At 40.5% G+C, this 13717-nt stretch overlaps 1 protein-coding gene across 1 annotated transcript in view; it reads left to right on the forward strand.

The window, feature by feature from the left end:
- The window catches only part of LOC126412738 (UDP-glucosyltransferase 2-like), a 141062-nt gene that overhangs the window by 73278 nt on the left and 54067 nt on the right, over window positions 1–13717 (forward strand). Inside the window, exon 4 of the mRNA XM_050082472.1 lies at window positions 1343–1802. Coding sequence (XP_049938429.1) covers window positions 1343–1802 — 460 coding nt within the window. The remainder of the gene's footprint in view (window positions 1–1342; window positions 1803–13717) is intronic.

Below are 13717 nucleotides of genomic sequence, written 5' to 3' on the forward strand. Positions count from 1 at the left end.
AGTTTTGGTTGAAAGAAATGTGGAATTTGCTGTGGGCAGCGTGCAATATTCCCGCTTCGACTTTATAGTTTCACGAAGTTCCATTGGGTGGCGGCGCATATTTAACCTTCAAAATGTCAACTGTAAGCAGGGAGCTGTCATTGAGCTGATTTTGGTACCAAATCAGAGCATCGCCGGTATTCACATGGGCTCGCAGAACGTCTACGTAGAGCTAACACTGAATAAAACTTGGTCAGTCGTTGGTCGAGGCATCTGTCATCTTCGCAATAAGATCGCACAAACCTGTCCGATCCCCAGGATGCCGGCCGGCCGCACTCTGCTGTGACTCCTGCAATGTTGGGACGTGCGGACACTCTCATTCGAGGTGCCACAAAATTAATGCAAATGTACTTTTCTTCTCCATGATAGCCTGCCGTTGTGGCCGAGCGGTTCTAGGCGCTTCAGTCCGGAACCGCGCTGCTGCTACGGTCGCAGGTTCGAATCCTGCCTTGGGCATGGATGTGTGTGATGTCCGTAGGTTAGTTAGGTTTAAGTAGTTCTAAGTCTATGGGACTGATGACCTCAGACCCATAGTGCTCAGAGCGATTTGAACCATTTTTCTCCATGATAACGCAAGGCCTCACACAAGTCTGCACACACCCCGAGAGGAGTTCACAAAACTTCATTGGACTATTCTTCCTCATCCACCCTACAGCCTGGATCTCACTCTTTCCGACTTCCATCTAGTTGGCCCAATGAAGGATCCAATCTGCTGGAAGCAATACGTGGATGATGGGGACGTTGTTGGTGCAGCAAGACGTTGGCTCCGACGTCGACCAGCAGGTTGGTAGCTTGTGGGCATACAGGCTCTCCCAGTAAGGTGGGGTAGGGACGTCGTATTGAATGGGAATTGTGTTGAAAAATAGGATTTTGTAGCTAAAACAGATGGAAATAATGTGGTGTATTGGAATCCAGAATAAAACCAACCGGCTTTCAGAAAAAAATGTACTGCATTACTTATTGAATGCCCCTCGCACTGATGACATCTGGCAGTTCGTCCGAAATTTCATGGAATGATTCCTGTGGCTATTTGTAACAGTGGGTGAAATGTATCAATATCCATACAGTTTGTCTGCTCTATGGGATCTAATCTTCAATGAGTTACTTCAGATGGGCATGACATACCTGAAGAAACTTGTGGACTCTCTTCCTCAACGAATTGAGGCCTTTCAATAATGGCTAGAGGACTGTTGCACCGTATTAGCGTGATGTCTCATAGAGGTGACTAGTTTTTTGTCGAGTGTACATTCAGTCGTGAGTTTGTTGTGGTACTGATTTTGAACAACTGATGGCTGGATTTCAGATCTGGTGAGAAGTTCGACTTGGTGGTGGTGGAGCGCCTGGGCTACTTCGCCTACTTTGGTCTGGTGCACAAGGTGGGGTCCCCACCACTGGTGGGTGTGCTGACCCTGCCGCCGCCGCTGTCGGTGTACCACAGCCACGGCAACCCCGTCAACCCGGCCTACATGCCCGACATGTGGCTCGGCTTCTCCGACCACATGGACTTTTGGCAGCGGCTGTACAACACCTACTTCTACCTGAGGCTGATGTACCAGTGGTTCTTTGAAATAGCTCCAATGCAGGAGGTGATCATGCGAAAATACGTCGGTCCGGATCCCCCGCCAGTCCACGAGACGGACAAGAATTTTAGTCTCCTGCTCATCAACAACCACTTCATCATGAACTATCCTCGGCCTCACCTTCCGAATATCATCGAACTGACAGGCATTCATGTCGCTACTGAACAAAAGCCATTGCCACAGGTAGGCACACTACAGAGTCTTAAAATTTTGGCTCAGTGTGGAACCGCGAGACTGCTACGGTCGCAGGTTCGAATCCTGCCTCGGGCATGGATCTGTGTGATGTCCTTAGGTTACTTAGGTTTAAGTAGTTCTAAGTTCTAGGGGACTGATGACCTCAGATGTTAAGTCTCTTAGTGCTCAGAGCCATTTGATTTTTTCTTAAAATTTTGTTCTTGGAGGTACCTTATGTATCGTCTATGCAGCCAGTTGAAGGCAGTTAGTTTGCTGCCATAAGCGTTTCGCTTCATTTGTTTGGGAAGCATCGTCAGTGGCCTGTAATACATGTTGCCTTTTTTTTTACATACAATAAACGTATTATGTAGTAGATATAATATGCTGGTATATTACATTTTGTTGTGTCTTTCTCTTGTTTTTTTAGGTTAAAATTAACTTTTGTAGCGCAAAGTTCGTAATGTGAACTTACCGTTCGGTGTTATTTCCTGCGCTGTTAACTCATGTGTGTGGTCTTGGAGATGTATTCGTCATTTTCCATATTCCAGCTGGCCGATTTCTGGCGTTCTTTCACCCACTGCATATATCACTTGTACTTTCGATTTTGTGATCAACATATGTGTGTTTTCTGTGTGTGTGTGTGTGTGTGTGTTGCCAACGGTGTTGTGTCTTTGTCTTTCTTTTGTTTTTGTTGTGGTTTGATTTTTTTTTGTCATCTGTTGTGTGTGTGTGTTTATGGCTGTGTGGGGGGGGGGGGGGGGGGGGGAGGGGGGGAGAGGGAGACATGGGAGAAGGAGAATCATTAATTATATCCTGGTTACATTTCGGTTTGTTATTTTTTTTTAATCACTAGCTGACCCGACAGACTTCGTCCTGTCAAAAAGATTTGTAATATGGCAGTTTTTTTGCCTACGTATTTAAAAAAATTCTCCTGAACAGAACCGTCACCCTGGTGATAGGGCGTTGTGAATAAAAAATAATTAAATAAAACATATATAAGGATTTAAAAGTAAGTAATCGCTTTATTGTTAATCATGTGAATCATTATTATTATTATCATTGTAGTGCTTTGTGGTATACGATGTTTTTTGTTTGATTACCTGGCGCATAGATAAACAAATCTGATGGTTTTCCAACACGGGAACAGGCAACATACAATTGACCATGTGAGAAACATGGGTTTTCTAGATTAATACCACAAACACTTAATGATTGCCCCTGGGACTTGTTTATAGTCATAGCAAAAGCAAGCCGCACTGGAAACTGTAGTCGTTTAAACTCAAATGGCACATCAGTCGGAATCATTGGGATGCGCGGTATACGAACATCTTCTCCTTTATACTTTCCTTTGAGTATAGTTGCTTCTATCACATTGTTTAGTAATTTTTTTATCGCTAACCGTGTACCGTTGCAAAGACGCGGTTGGTTGATATTTCGCAACATTATAACCACCGATCCAACCTTTAATTGAAGATTGTGAGGTGGCAATCCTGGCAAATCCAGCGAGTTTAAAAATTCCGGTGGATAGTTGACTACATCATCTTGATTAGTAGCCGAATCAACTGATTTATATATCCTCAATTCGCCTGTAATTTGTTCTTGAATTTTGAAATTTAATTCATTTACATCTATGTTTTTTGCAGCCAGTATAGCTCGTTCGCTCAACCAATCATGGTTTCTGTAATTTTGAGAAACATCTGGAAACACCTTCTGAATAAGTTCATCTTTTGATCGAGTTAACTGACAAAAACTTTGAGGAAAGTTAATGCAGCCAGTCAACATGTCTATAGGAAATTTGCCATTACCAATGTCAATGAGTTGTTTAGAGAATATGTTTCCAGATTGGTCATTTCGCAACTCGACACGCATATTCTTGCTTAAATGAAGTACTTTGACATGTTTCCACAAATTGGAGGACTTTAGACATGCATTGAGTTCATCAGCTGGCGTTGATCGTGGAATCACTGGCAATGTTTGACGAAAATCTCCTGCTAATAAAATCATTGCACCACCAAATCGGTTATTATTGCTCCGTAGATCTTTTAAGGTTCTGTCTAAAGCCTCCAAAGATTTTTTATGTGCCATCGTGCATTCATCCCAAACAATCAATTTACATTGCTGCAAAACCTTTGCCATTGCAGAGTTCTTCGAAACGTTGCAGGTTGGAGTTTCATTGCTTTGCATATTTAATGGCAATTTTAGTGCTGAATGGGCTGTTCGACCACCTTCAAGCAAAGTTGCTGCGATTCCCGACGAAGCGAGTGCAAGTGCAATTTTATTTTGTGAGCGAATTGTTGCTAATATTAATGAAATCAAAAAAGTTTTTCCTGTACCACCAGGTGCATCTAAGAAGTAAATCCCTCCAGTTTCATCATTTGTTACTTTCATAAGAGTTTCAAATACATACTTCTGTTGTTCAGTTAACAGTGGAAGATTTGTTTGAATTAATTCTTTCAAAGCGTTGAGATCATACAGTTTTTCTCGATGCAACTCTTGGTTAAAAGCGTCATGGATTGGACGATTGGGCGCGGTCAGGCCTAATTGAATTAATAGTTTGTTTGACATTATCAAGCACATGTCCTCAATTGAAATCAATGCTTCATTGTAAATTTCTTCACTGATTTGTATATTTGGATTTCCCATTCTATTCCGTATTTGATACAAAATATCATCACACATATAATCTTTGTACTTGATCCACAAATCAATTGGGTTTGATGGGAAGCATGTAGATATGATTATAGAAAACAATGTTCGTATTTGATGAGCGTGTGATGATATTACAGCATCATTGAGAGTTTGCTCCCAATGAGCGTCATTTTCAAGCAATTGCAAACGTTGACAGGCTTCTCTGTAGGATCCACACAATTCACCATGAACACTTCGTAACTGTTGGAATGATGTTGGGCCACGTACATTGACTAATAGCAGTCGTAAATAAAAACATTCATCATTGCTTGGATGTACTGAACAAATCCGGCCAATCGCATCGGTGGAATATACATCTGTATATCCTGGAACTGGTTTTCCTTGTTTCCGTCGTATAAATCTCCTTGAGGATTGATTCCAGGTATAATATTTTGGCATTTCAGAATATAGCAATGTTTGTGCGAAATGATCGTTTTGGCATGTCTCAAAAAAACTGGTTAATGTAGTAGATGGTGGCTGAGCAGCTCTTTGTACTGCGTTCTGTGCTGTAAAATACACTCTTTGTCCATTTTCTAAATGCACAGCTAAGTGAACAACAGAAGGGTGTCTCTCATGAATAGGAAAAGAAAATATTCGCCAAACTGCTTCATTACTACTGACATAGCGGCCCATTTGGTATTGGATAACTTCATCATTGGAATTCTCTACACCAATTCCAATCACAGCCATATCACTCCCTTTGGTTACATATTTGCAAATGTATTTAATAGATTTCACTGAATGGCAAGATTCAACGTTGATGTGTGCTTTGAATGTCTTTGATAAAATGGGTGAATATGGAACAATCCAACGATTATCTATTTCAATATCTTGTTGATTTAATTTGACAATTGTTGATTTTCCATTGTCTGCTGTCGATCTGCGACGATACAATGGATAACCGTCATTACCAGTAATTGTTTCCGATATTAATGTCCGTGGATATCGTTTTGAACATTTACCATCCATCATACACGGTGAATTTTGATTAAGAGTTCCACAGGGACCATGTATCATGTTTTTGATAACTACCTCATGCAATCCAGGATCTACTTGTACATTAGGGATTTCAGCTGATATCACTGCATCAACTTCATTTGGCCTTATCTTTTCAACCAACCAAATCAAAATGTGTGCATGTGGCAATCCTCATTTCTGCCACTCCACAGAATACATCCAGCAGCGTGTCTCACCAAACACATTATGTTTTACGATGAAATCCATTAAAGATTTCAACTTTTGTCTAAAAACTCTGGCTGTAATATCATGACGATCAATGGGTGATTGCCCAGGGAATAACTCCTGCTTGATTTCTATCCATTGCGGATTGCATGTAAATGTGATGAACAAATCTGCTGTACCATAATGACGAACATACGACATGGCATCTTGAGCATATTCGTGCATATGCCGAGGGCTTCCGATGTATGTTGCTGGAAGAATAGTCATCCGACCGACATTCTGTGCATTTCCATCAGTATTAATCGCATCTCGAAGGTGAATATACTCTTCAGATCGGAGTTTGGTTTGATTCAACCTGATGAATGTTAATCTCTCCGTTTCAATTTTTACATACATGTCAACAACATATTTGTGATATAATCGCCGACATTTCAATATGTGATTTTCTTCATTTTCCCGAATCATTAGGCGGTATGAATAGTAGTTCATTGAACTGACTTTTTTGTTGGTTTCAGAACCTGTAAATAGATTTTCTTTTAATAACATTCAAATATAAAATTAAAATACATAATATAATGACTGAGATATTATCGCCATAGCTAAATTAATATTTTAGTTACCTGTAATGGGATTTATCATTTTTATTGAGAAATCGTAGCCATCTTCACCTTGCCAAAATATAATGGGATATTGCAGTGCATCATATGAGCGGTGTGTTTCCTTTATACGTTGTAATTGATCATTCTGACGATGTAAAACAATATCACGGGATTCCAAGTTTTCTCCAACTACAACGATAGCAACTTCATCAATAGTTGGTGCATTAAAACGTCTTGTATGTTGACCTGCAGGTGTTTTATCAGCTCTGATTACAATTTTGTGATTATCGGATGGCATCAGATCCAGGGCAGTTTTAAACAATATAATCAATTGATTGTGTTGATGAAATAAAGTTTGTAATTGTTCTACAATAGACCTCTTTACTAAATTGTTATGTGCACAACGCAGATCAATTTCTTGTGGTGAATTGCCCATAAAATAAATTTGCAGGAATTTGTTGTCGCTATCTGACACTGGTAACAGTGAACCTGCTCTGTGATATATTTGCCCTTGTATCTGTAAATAAAATAAATTATTATGGTGTGGTATAAATTAATGGATTGTCAGTGATCAAACTTAAATAATATTTGATCTTAAAAAGTATATATTTAGTTTGAACTAATATCTATCAAATATAAAATATAATAAAAGTGTCACTGAAACTGAATCACCATATAATATGATGACTAAGTGATATATAAGTGATTAAGAAATTGAAGATTAGTGACACATCTTAACTTTTGTGACAGAAAATTTTGTTCGCTAAAATAATTATGAGTAACTGCTATAATACATACCTTGAAAGTTGGCATAAAATTTTCCCGAACTACATTTGTTGCCCCAAATGAAGTCATTTGAAAGCAATTGTTATATTGTTGGATATGTGTCAAAAAGTGTATAGAATCTGTTCCTATTCCTGAAACCAATGAGTACAATGGTTCTGGTGGTGGGTCCAATGGTATCAATTTCACTTTACCATTTGCGCAACACAATCCATTGGCTTCGTTTTTGTATTTTAATGCCTTACAGTGTGAGCAAACCGAGTTCATAGAACCAATAACAACACATTGGTAGTTACTGTAGTCAATTGACACATCGTAACTGAAAGCAGCTCGATTCAAACTTGCGCGATTATTAGTTGAATGTCGCGCTCGCGCTTCACGCGTTTGTGATATCCGAATTCTTTCACGTTCATTTCCGTCGTCACGTTCTTGTGCCGTACGATTAGATCGGCAATTAGCTTGGTTTGTAGCATTTCTGGTTCTTCTACCTAAATTGCTTCGTCTTATAGGAGGCATATCAAATATAAATTAGTTTTTCACTAATCACGAACTAAACAAACACTAACTAAGTAAACACTCTGCACAAAACACGAATTTGTTTCGTGTATCAGTTGACAAAAGCAAACTCAGTAGATTAGGTCACAGACAACTTTTTTTTTTTTTAATTTTATATGACTTGAAGTCAAATCCTTTTAAGCCGTACGAATTGTAACGCGATTTTTGTTTGACTGATGTAATGACGTGGAAACTGATGCATTTTTTCTCGCGTGCCGAAACTAATACAAAAGAAACGCGAGTTTCGGAACGCGACATTAAACTTCTCCAACTATGTATTCTGTGCTCCAACGCACACACGCACATTGTTTTGATAGATATGATCTTTGACGTTAGGAACACACCTACATTGCTTAGACAACAGTGAGTGCTTGTAATTTAATATGAACTTTATACCATAGCAATAAAGCTCAAATTGACTACGTTTTAGTTACAAATCATTTGCATAGGAAAAAGAAAAGTGCTATTTTTAGGGTTTTTCCAGCAATAATTCTAATTTTTCTCGCCGTAAAAACCATCCTTGAACTTCAACGAACATTTTAAAAAAAGATTTGGCCAAATTGGTCGAGGCGTTGTTGAGTTATGCGCTTACCAACACATTTTGCGATTCATTTTAATATGAACTTTATACCATAGCAATAAAGCTCAAATTGACTACGTTTTAGTTACAAATCATTTGTATAGGAAAAAGAAAAGGGCTATTTTTAGGGTTTTTCCAGCAATAATTCTAATTTTTCTCGCCGTAAAAACCATCCTTGAACTTCAACGAACATTTTAAAAAAAGATTTGGCCAAATTGGTCGAGGCGTTGTTGAGTTATGCGCTTACCAACACATTTTGCGATTCATTTTAATATGAACTTTATACCATAGCAATAAAGCTCAAATTGACTACGTTTTAGTTACAAATCATTTGTATAGGAAAAAGAAAAGGGCTATTTTTAGGGTTTTTCCAGCAATAATTCTAATTTTTCTCGCCGTAAAAACCATCCTTGAACTTCAACGAACATTTTAAAAAAAGATTTAGCCAAATTGGTCGAGGCGTTGTTGAGTTATGCGCTTACCAACACATTTTGCGATTCATTTTTATATTATAGATATGGGACTTAACTGCTATGGTCATCAGTCCCTAAGCTTACACACTACTTAACCTAAATTGTCCTAAGGACAAACACACACACCAGTGCCCGAGGGAGGACTCGAACCCCCGCCGGGACCAGCCGCACAGTCCATGACTGCAGCGCCTAAGACCGCTCGGCTAATCCCGTGCGGCTAGGTTTGTTATTGTTTTGGTGGCTAGCTAATCAGAGAGTTATTGCTTATATTTTGTCATTTGATTTTGTGACTGATGCCTTTTTTACTAGCTCTAAAGAAAATTTGTATTTATTTAAAATTTAGCACGCATAGTACTTACAAGATAAACAGGGTGTCCCAGGAGGAACTGTCAGTATTCAGGGATATGACAGGAACCTTTATAACAAAAATCTTCATAGGGACATACGTATTGTTCTTAATAGTTTCCAAGGTAGAACGCATTTAATCTACATTTGTTTTTGGACTAGTGGCGAGGACATAAGTGCGTTAACCACCTAACCTATCTGACGTTTTTTGTAGTCCAACCTACATCGTTGCTTGACACCTCTTCGCTCGGGATGTCTTTCTACCATTAAACTAGCCCGTTGGAAGTGCAGTAGTCCACGGTGTCTTGTGAATGACATAATGTGAAGTGTTGAGGGAGTAACAAGGAGAAGAATCGTTTAAAAGTGTTTGTACGAGTATATGCCTTAGCTAAAATGCCACACATGTACACTAATGAAGAATATGCAGATATGGCGCTATTTTTACGGCTTCTGCGATGGTAGTGCTCCTCCTGCTGTTGAAAAACACAGTCGGCGCTTTCCGAAACGTCGTATTCCTGACCGCAGAGTGTTTACCAAAGTTTTCAGCACATTGTGTGAAACAGGTATTCTTCCAAGTTCCCATGTTTCTTCACAACGTGTGATTCAACAACCTGTGCAGGAACAGCAACTCATTTTTGAAATCGTGCGATGTAATCCCACTATCAGCACACGGCGACTTTCTGCACGTGTCAGTGCCCCACGAACACGTGTATGGGGGAACATTACATGCGGAAAATTTGTGCTCATTTCACACAGAGCACATCCATGATTTTCACATTGTCGACAGTGCCACTCGGCTTGAATTCTGTCACTGGTTAAATGACAATCGTACTTCGCTTCCATTGATAATATTTAGAGATGAAGCCACGTTTACACAGAATGGAATAAACAACACAGGTAATAATCCTCTATGGTGGCAGGAAAATCCACACGCTACAGTGGAAACCAACTTACAAGTTCGATCTTCGATCAGTGTTTGGTGCGGAATGATCCGAACAAGTTGATAGGTCCAGCAATTTTAGAAGAACGAATGCCGGGACAGAATTACTTGCCTTCTATGAATAATTCGTTTGTTGAACATCTTGAGGACGTTCCATTGGCCAGGCATTACGTCCAGCATTACGAAGCAACTCTACATTTTACCAGACGTGGTAGGGAACACCTCAACTGCACTTACCTAATGATTGTATTTCTCGTGGTAGTACAATTAGCTGGCAGCCAAGATCTCAAGACCTTAAGCCATTAGATTTCTGTTTATGGGGCTGGATGAAGTATGAGGTGCACAAACGGAAATCAGTATGCGAGAGGAACTATTTGGTAGCGTCATGGACGACGCTGCGATCATCAGCGAACGTGTAGAGGCAATCAGAACAATACAATATGTTCCACCAAGAGCACACAAATGCGTTTAAGTTGAAGGTGAGATATTCTAACACTTATCGTTAACTGTAAAACAGTTGTAATACGATGTTTGCTTCGAGGAGCACTCAACTGCGCCGTCATCAGCGCCCATACGAAATAGCAATTTTTACGCAGTCCAAGTTTTACAAATCCAATCTAGTCACAGTCACGAATGGTAATGATGATGATGAGATGATGATGACAACACAAACACTCAGTCCCCGGGCAGAGAAATATCCCCAATCCGGCCGGGAATCGAACCCAGGACACCGTGATCCAGAGGCAGCAACGCTAGCCACTAGACTACGAGCTGCTGGCAACCTTTGTAGTACGACGTATACGATAATACTTAGAGGTGAATGTGTTAAAAATACGTATTTTTCAGTCTATACTTCACCTTCATGTTGTGTGTTTACTAACATATGTAAACCTGACAATGTATTGAATACTACCGAAAAGAATAAAAATGCACATTAAACGTGTTCTATCTGAGAGATATTCGGAACGGGGCATATGTTCATATGAAAGTTTTTGCTTCAAATGATTGTTCCTGTCACATCACCTAATATTGACCATTCCTCCTGGGACGCCGTGTTGAGGAACTAGAGAAGTTGCAGCTATCCATTCAAGGCACACAGGTGTTGGAACGAAGAACTCCATTGAATCACCAGCTTATGCTCTTAGCTCACATTCTTGAGCAAGGTGACTGATGGCCTTGGAGTTCGACAGTCGCAGTTCTAGTGTTGGATGTTTTTCCCATTCCTATAGGTTATCTGCAAAAAATACGTGCCCTGTGCGAATTCTGTTTAAATTTTGCCATATATGACTATAGAGTTCAAAACCACCGGTTATTTCTGGCGGATCTATATGATCACATACATAGCAAAGAGCGTTTTCATGCGACAGTTCTAACCATTTGGTACTGAGACTGAGTCTGTGGACCGAGCAAGGTGGCGCAGTGCCCAGCACACTGGACTCGCATTCGGGAGGACGACGGTTCAATCCCGCGTCCGGCCATCCTGATTTAGGTTTTCCATGTTTTCCCTAAATCGCTCCAGGCAAATGCCGGGATGCTTCCTTTGAAAGGGCACGGCCGACTTCCTTCCTCTTCGTTCCCTAATCCGATGAGACCGATGACCTCGCTGTCTGGTCTCCTCCCCCAAAAACAACCCAACCCAACTGAGTCTGTCGCTAACCAGCTGTTCAGCAAAGCACCATCGTAGCTTTTGGGGCAATGGCCAATTTTCTGCCAGCTGGGTATGATCTGGTGGAAGGAACAGTTAGGGATAATTGATGATTTTATTTCTTTATGAGTTCTCCCTGTCTGTACAGAAGGGACGGAGCTATGTGGCTGAGTGCTGCAAACCAGTAGAGTGGAGTAGATAGGCCTGGTGCACCCAGTAACCATCCTCGGTGGGGTGTCCCACTCAAACCTCCCTGATTTCAAGGACCCAAGAGATAAAAACCATAGTAGATACGACAATGATAAATGCACCACATTGTAGAGCATTTCAAAGAACTTATATTCCCGCGTCAGAAGCGCCAAGTATCGTCGCCAGAGTGCAGCGTGGTCTCACGAAGTGAGAATGACGACTCCACGGCAGCGTGCGCAAGCAGTAGTGTGGTTTGCAGAAACAAAATCGCCGATTATTGTGCAAAGAAATTATCGTCGTGCGTATGAATGTGATCCACCTGATGTGAAAACAATTAAGGAATGGTATAGGAAGCTTCTGGCAACAGGAGGTGTTGTGAAACATTCTGGCAGTGCTCGTTACGGAGTTTCAGAAGAGACAGTGGAGGATATCAGACAAACGTTTCTCAGAAGCGCACGTAAGTCAATTGGTCAAGCGTTAAGGCAACTTGATGTACTTCGATCAGCATTGCATCGTGTAGTTCACCAGCGTCTTCGTATGTGTGCTTACAAAGTGCAAGTTCTGCAACATCTGACGCCGAACGACAAACCACGCCGACAACAATTTGCTGCGGATATGCTGCAGCTATTGATATAGATGCCAGCTTCCTGGAAAGATGTTTATTCTCAGATTAGGCAACCTTCTTCACCTATGAGGAAGGGTTAATAGGCATAATGTTCGGATTTGGGGTTCGCAAAATCCGCACATTGTCATTGACCATGTTCGTGATAGCCCTAAACTAAACGTCTGATGTGGGATAATGCACGTCAGGACTCTTGGACCGTTCTTCTTTGCGGAACAAACAGTGAATGGGTCAGTGTATCTAGACACGTTGGAGTAGTCTGTGTATCCTCAGATATAAGACTTGCAACCCAACATCATTTTTCAACAACATGGAGCTCCGGCGCATTGGTCAACGGCTGTTCGCAAGTTCCTGGATCGGAAATTTCCAATCGTTGGATCGTACACGGAGGACCCATTGCCTGGCCACCACGTTCACCCGAATTTACGCGGCTTGATTTATTTATGTGGGGATTTGTGTATGTGACCAAAGTGGTAGACATTCCTACGTTGCGACATCGTATCACTAATGCAATTGCAACAATAACAGAGGAAATGCTACAAAGAACTTGGCAGGAGACTGAATATAGACTCAATATTCTTCATGCTACAGATGGTTTACATGTAGTGGTGTATTGATGATAAATAAATAAATTCTTTGGGGTGCTCTACAATGTGGTGCATTTTTCATTGTCGTATCTACTGTGGTTATTTTTCCTGGATCTTGATTTGAGTGGGAAACCTGTATTTAACTGGACGTGTACCGTTTTAGAGTAAGTGCTATTCAACCGAATTGGTACAGAGCATTCAGCTACGGAGTAACCGGCCTCAGTGCTGAAGTCTGTAATGTGTTTGCTGATGCTCCCTATGTAGTGTTACTAAACTTCTGAATAATGTTACTAAGGGTTCTTTTCTTGGAGCTTTGTTTGAAATTCTGAAGTCACTCGTAGATATTTATGGTTTTTTTTTGTGTCTGAGCGGTTTTTATTAAAATAAAGTACACGCTGACGATTTTCATATCTGTTATTTAGATGAAAGCAACTTGTTTCAGTCTTGTTTATATTTGATGTAAGACCCATTTCTTGAAGTACTCTGTCGGAGTGGGCAAACCTTCTGTTAAAAGTGGTCTCGGTGCCTTCATATTCTTTGTGTTGGGCAAGAGAAGAAACTCAGGTTGCTCTCTATAAAAGCCTGATGTTTCGCTCTTTTTTTCATGTCACTTAGAGCATTTGGTAGTTCTTTACTGGTAAGATGCAGGAAATTGTATGTTAAGCAGTGCATCTTTATTTAGTTTGTTAAACTTCCTTTTTTTTTAATTTTGTGTGTACGTTGTTCATCTCGTGGT

The sequence above is a fragment of the Schistocerca serialis genome, chromosome 7 (genome assembly GCF_023864345.2).
Source record: "Schistocerca serialis cubense isolate TAMUIC-IGC-003099 chromosome 7, iqSchSeri2.2, whole genome shotgun sequence".
NCBI classification, from domain to species: domain Eukaryota; kingdom Metazoa; phylum Arthropoda; class Insecta; order Orthoptera; family Acrididae; genus Schistocerca; species Schistocerca serialis.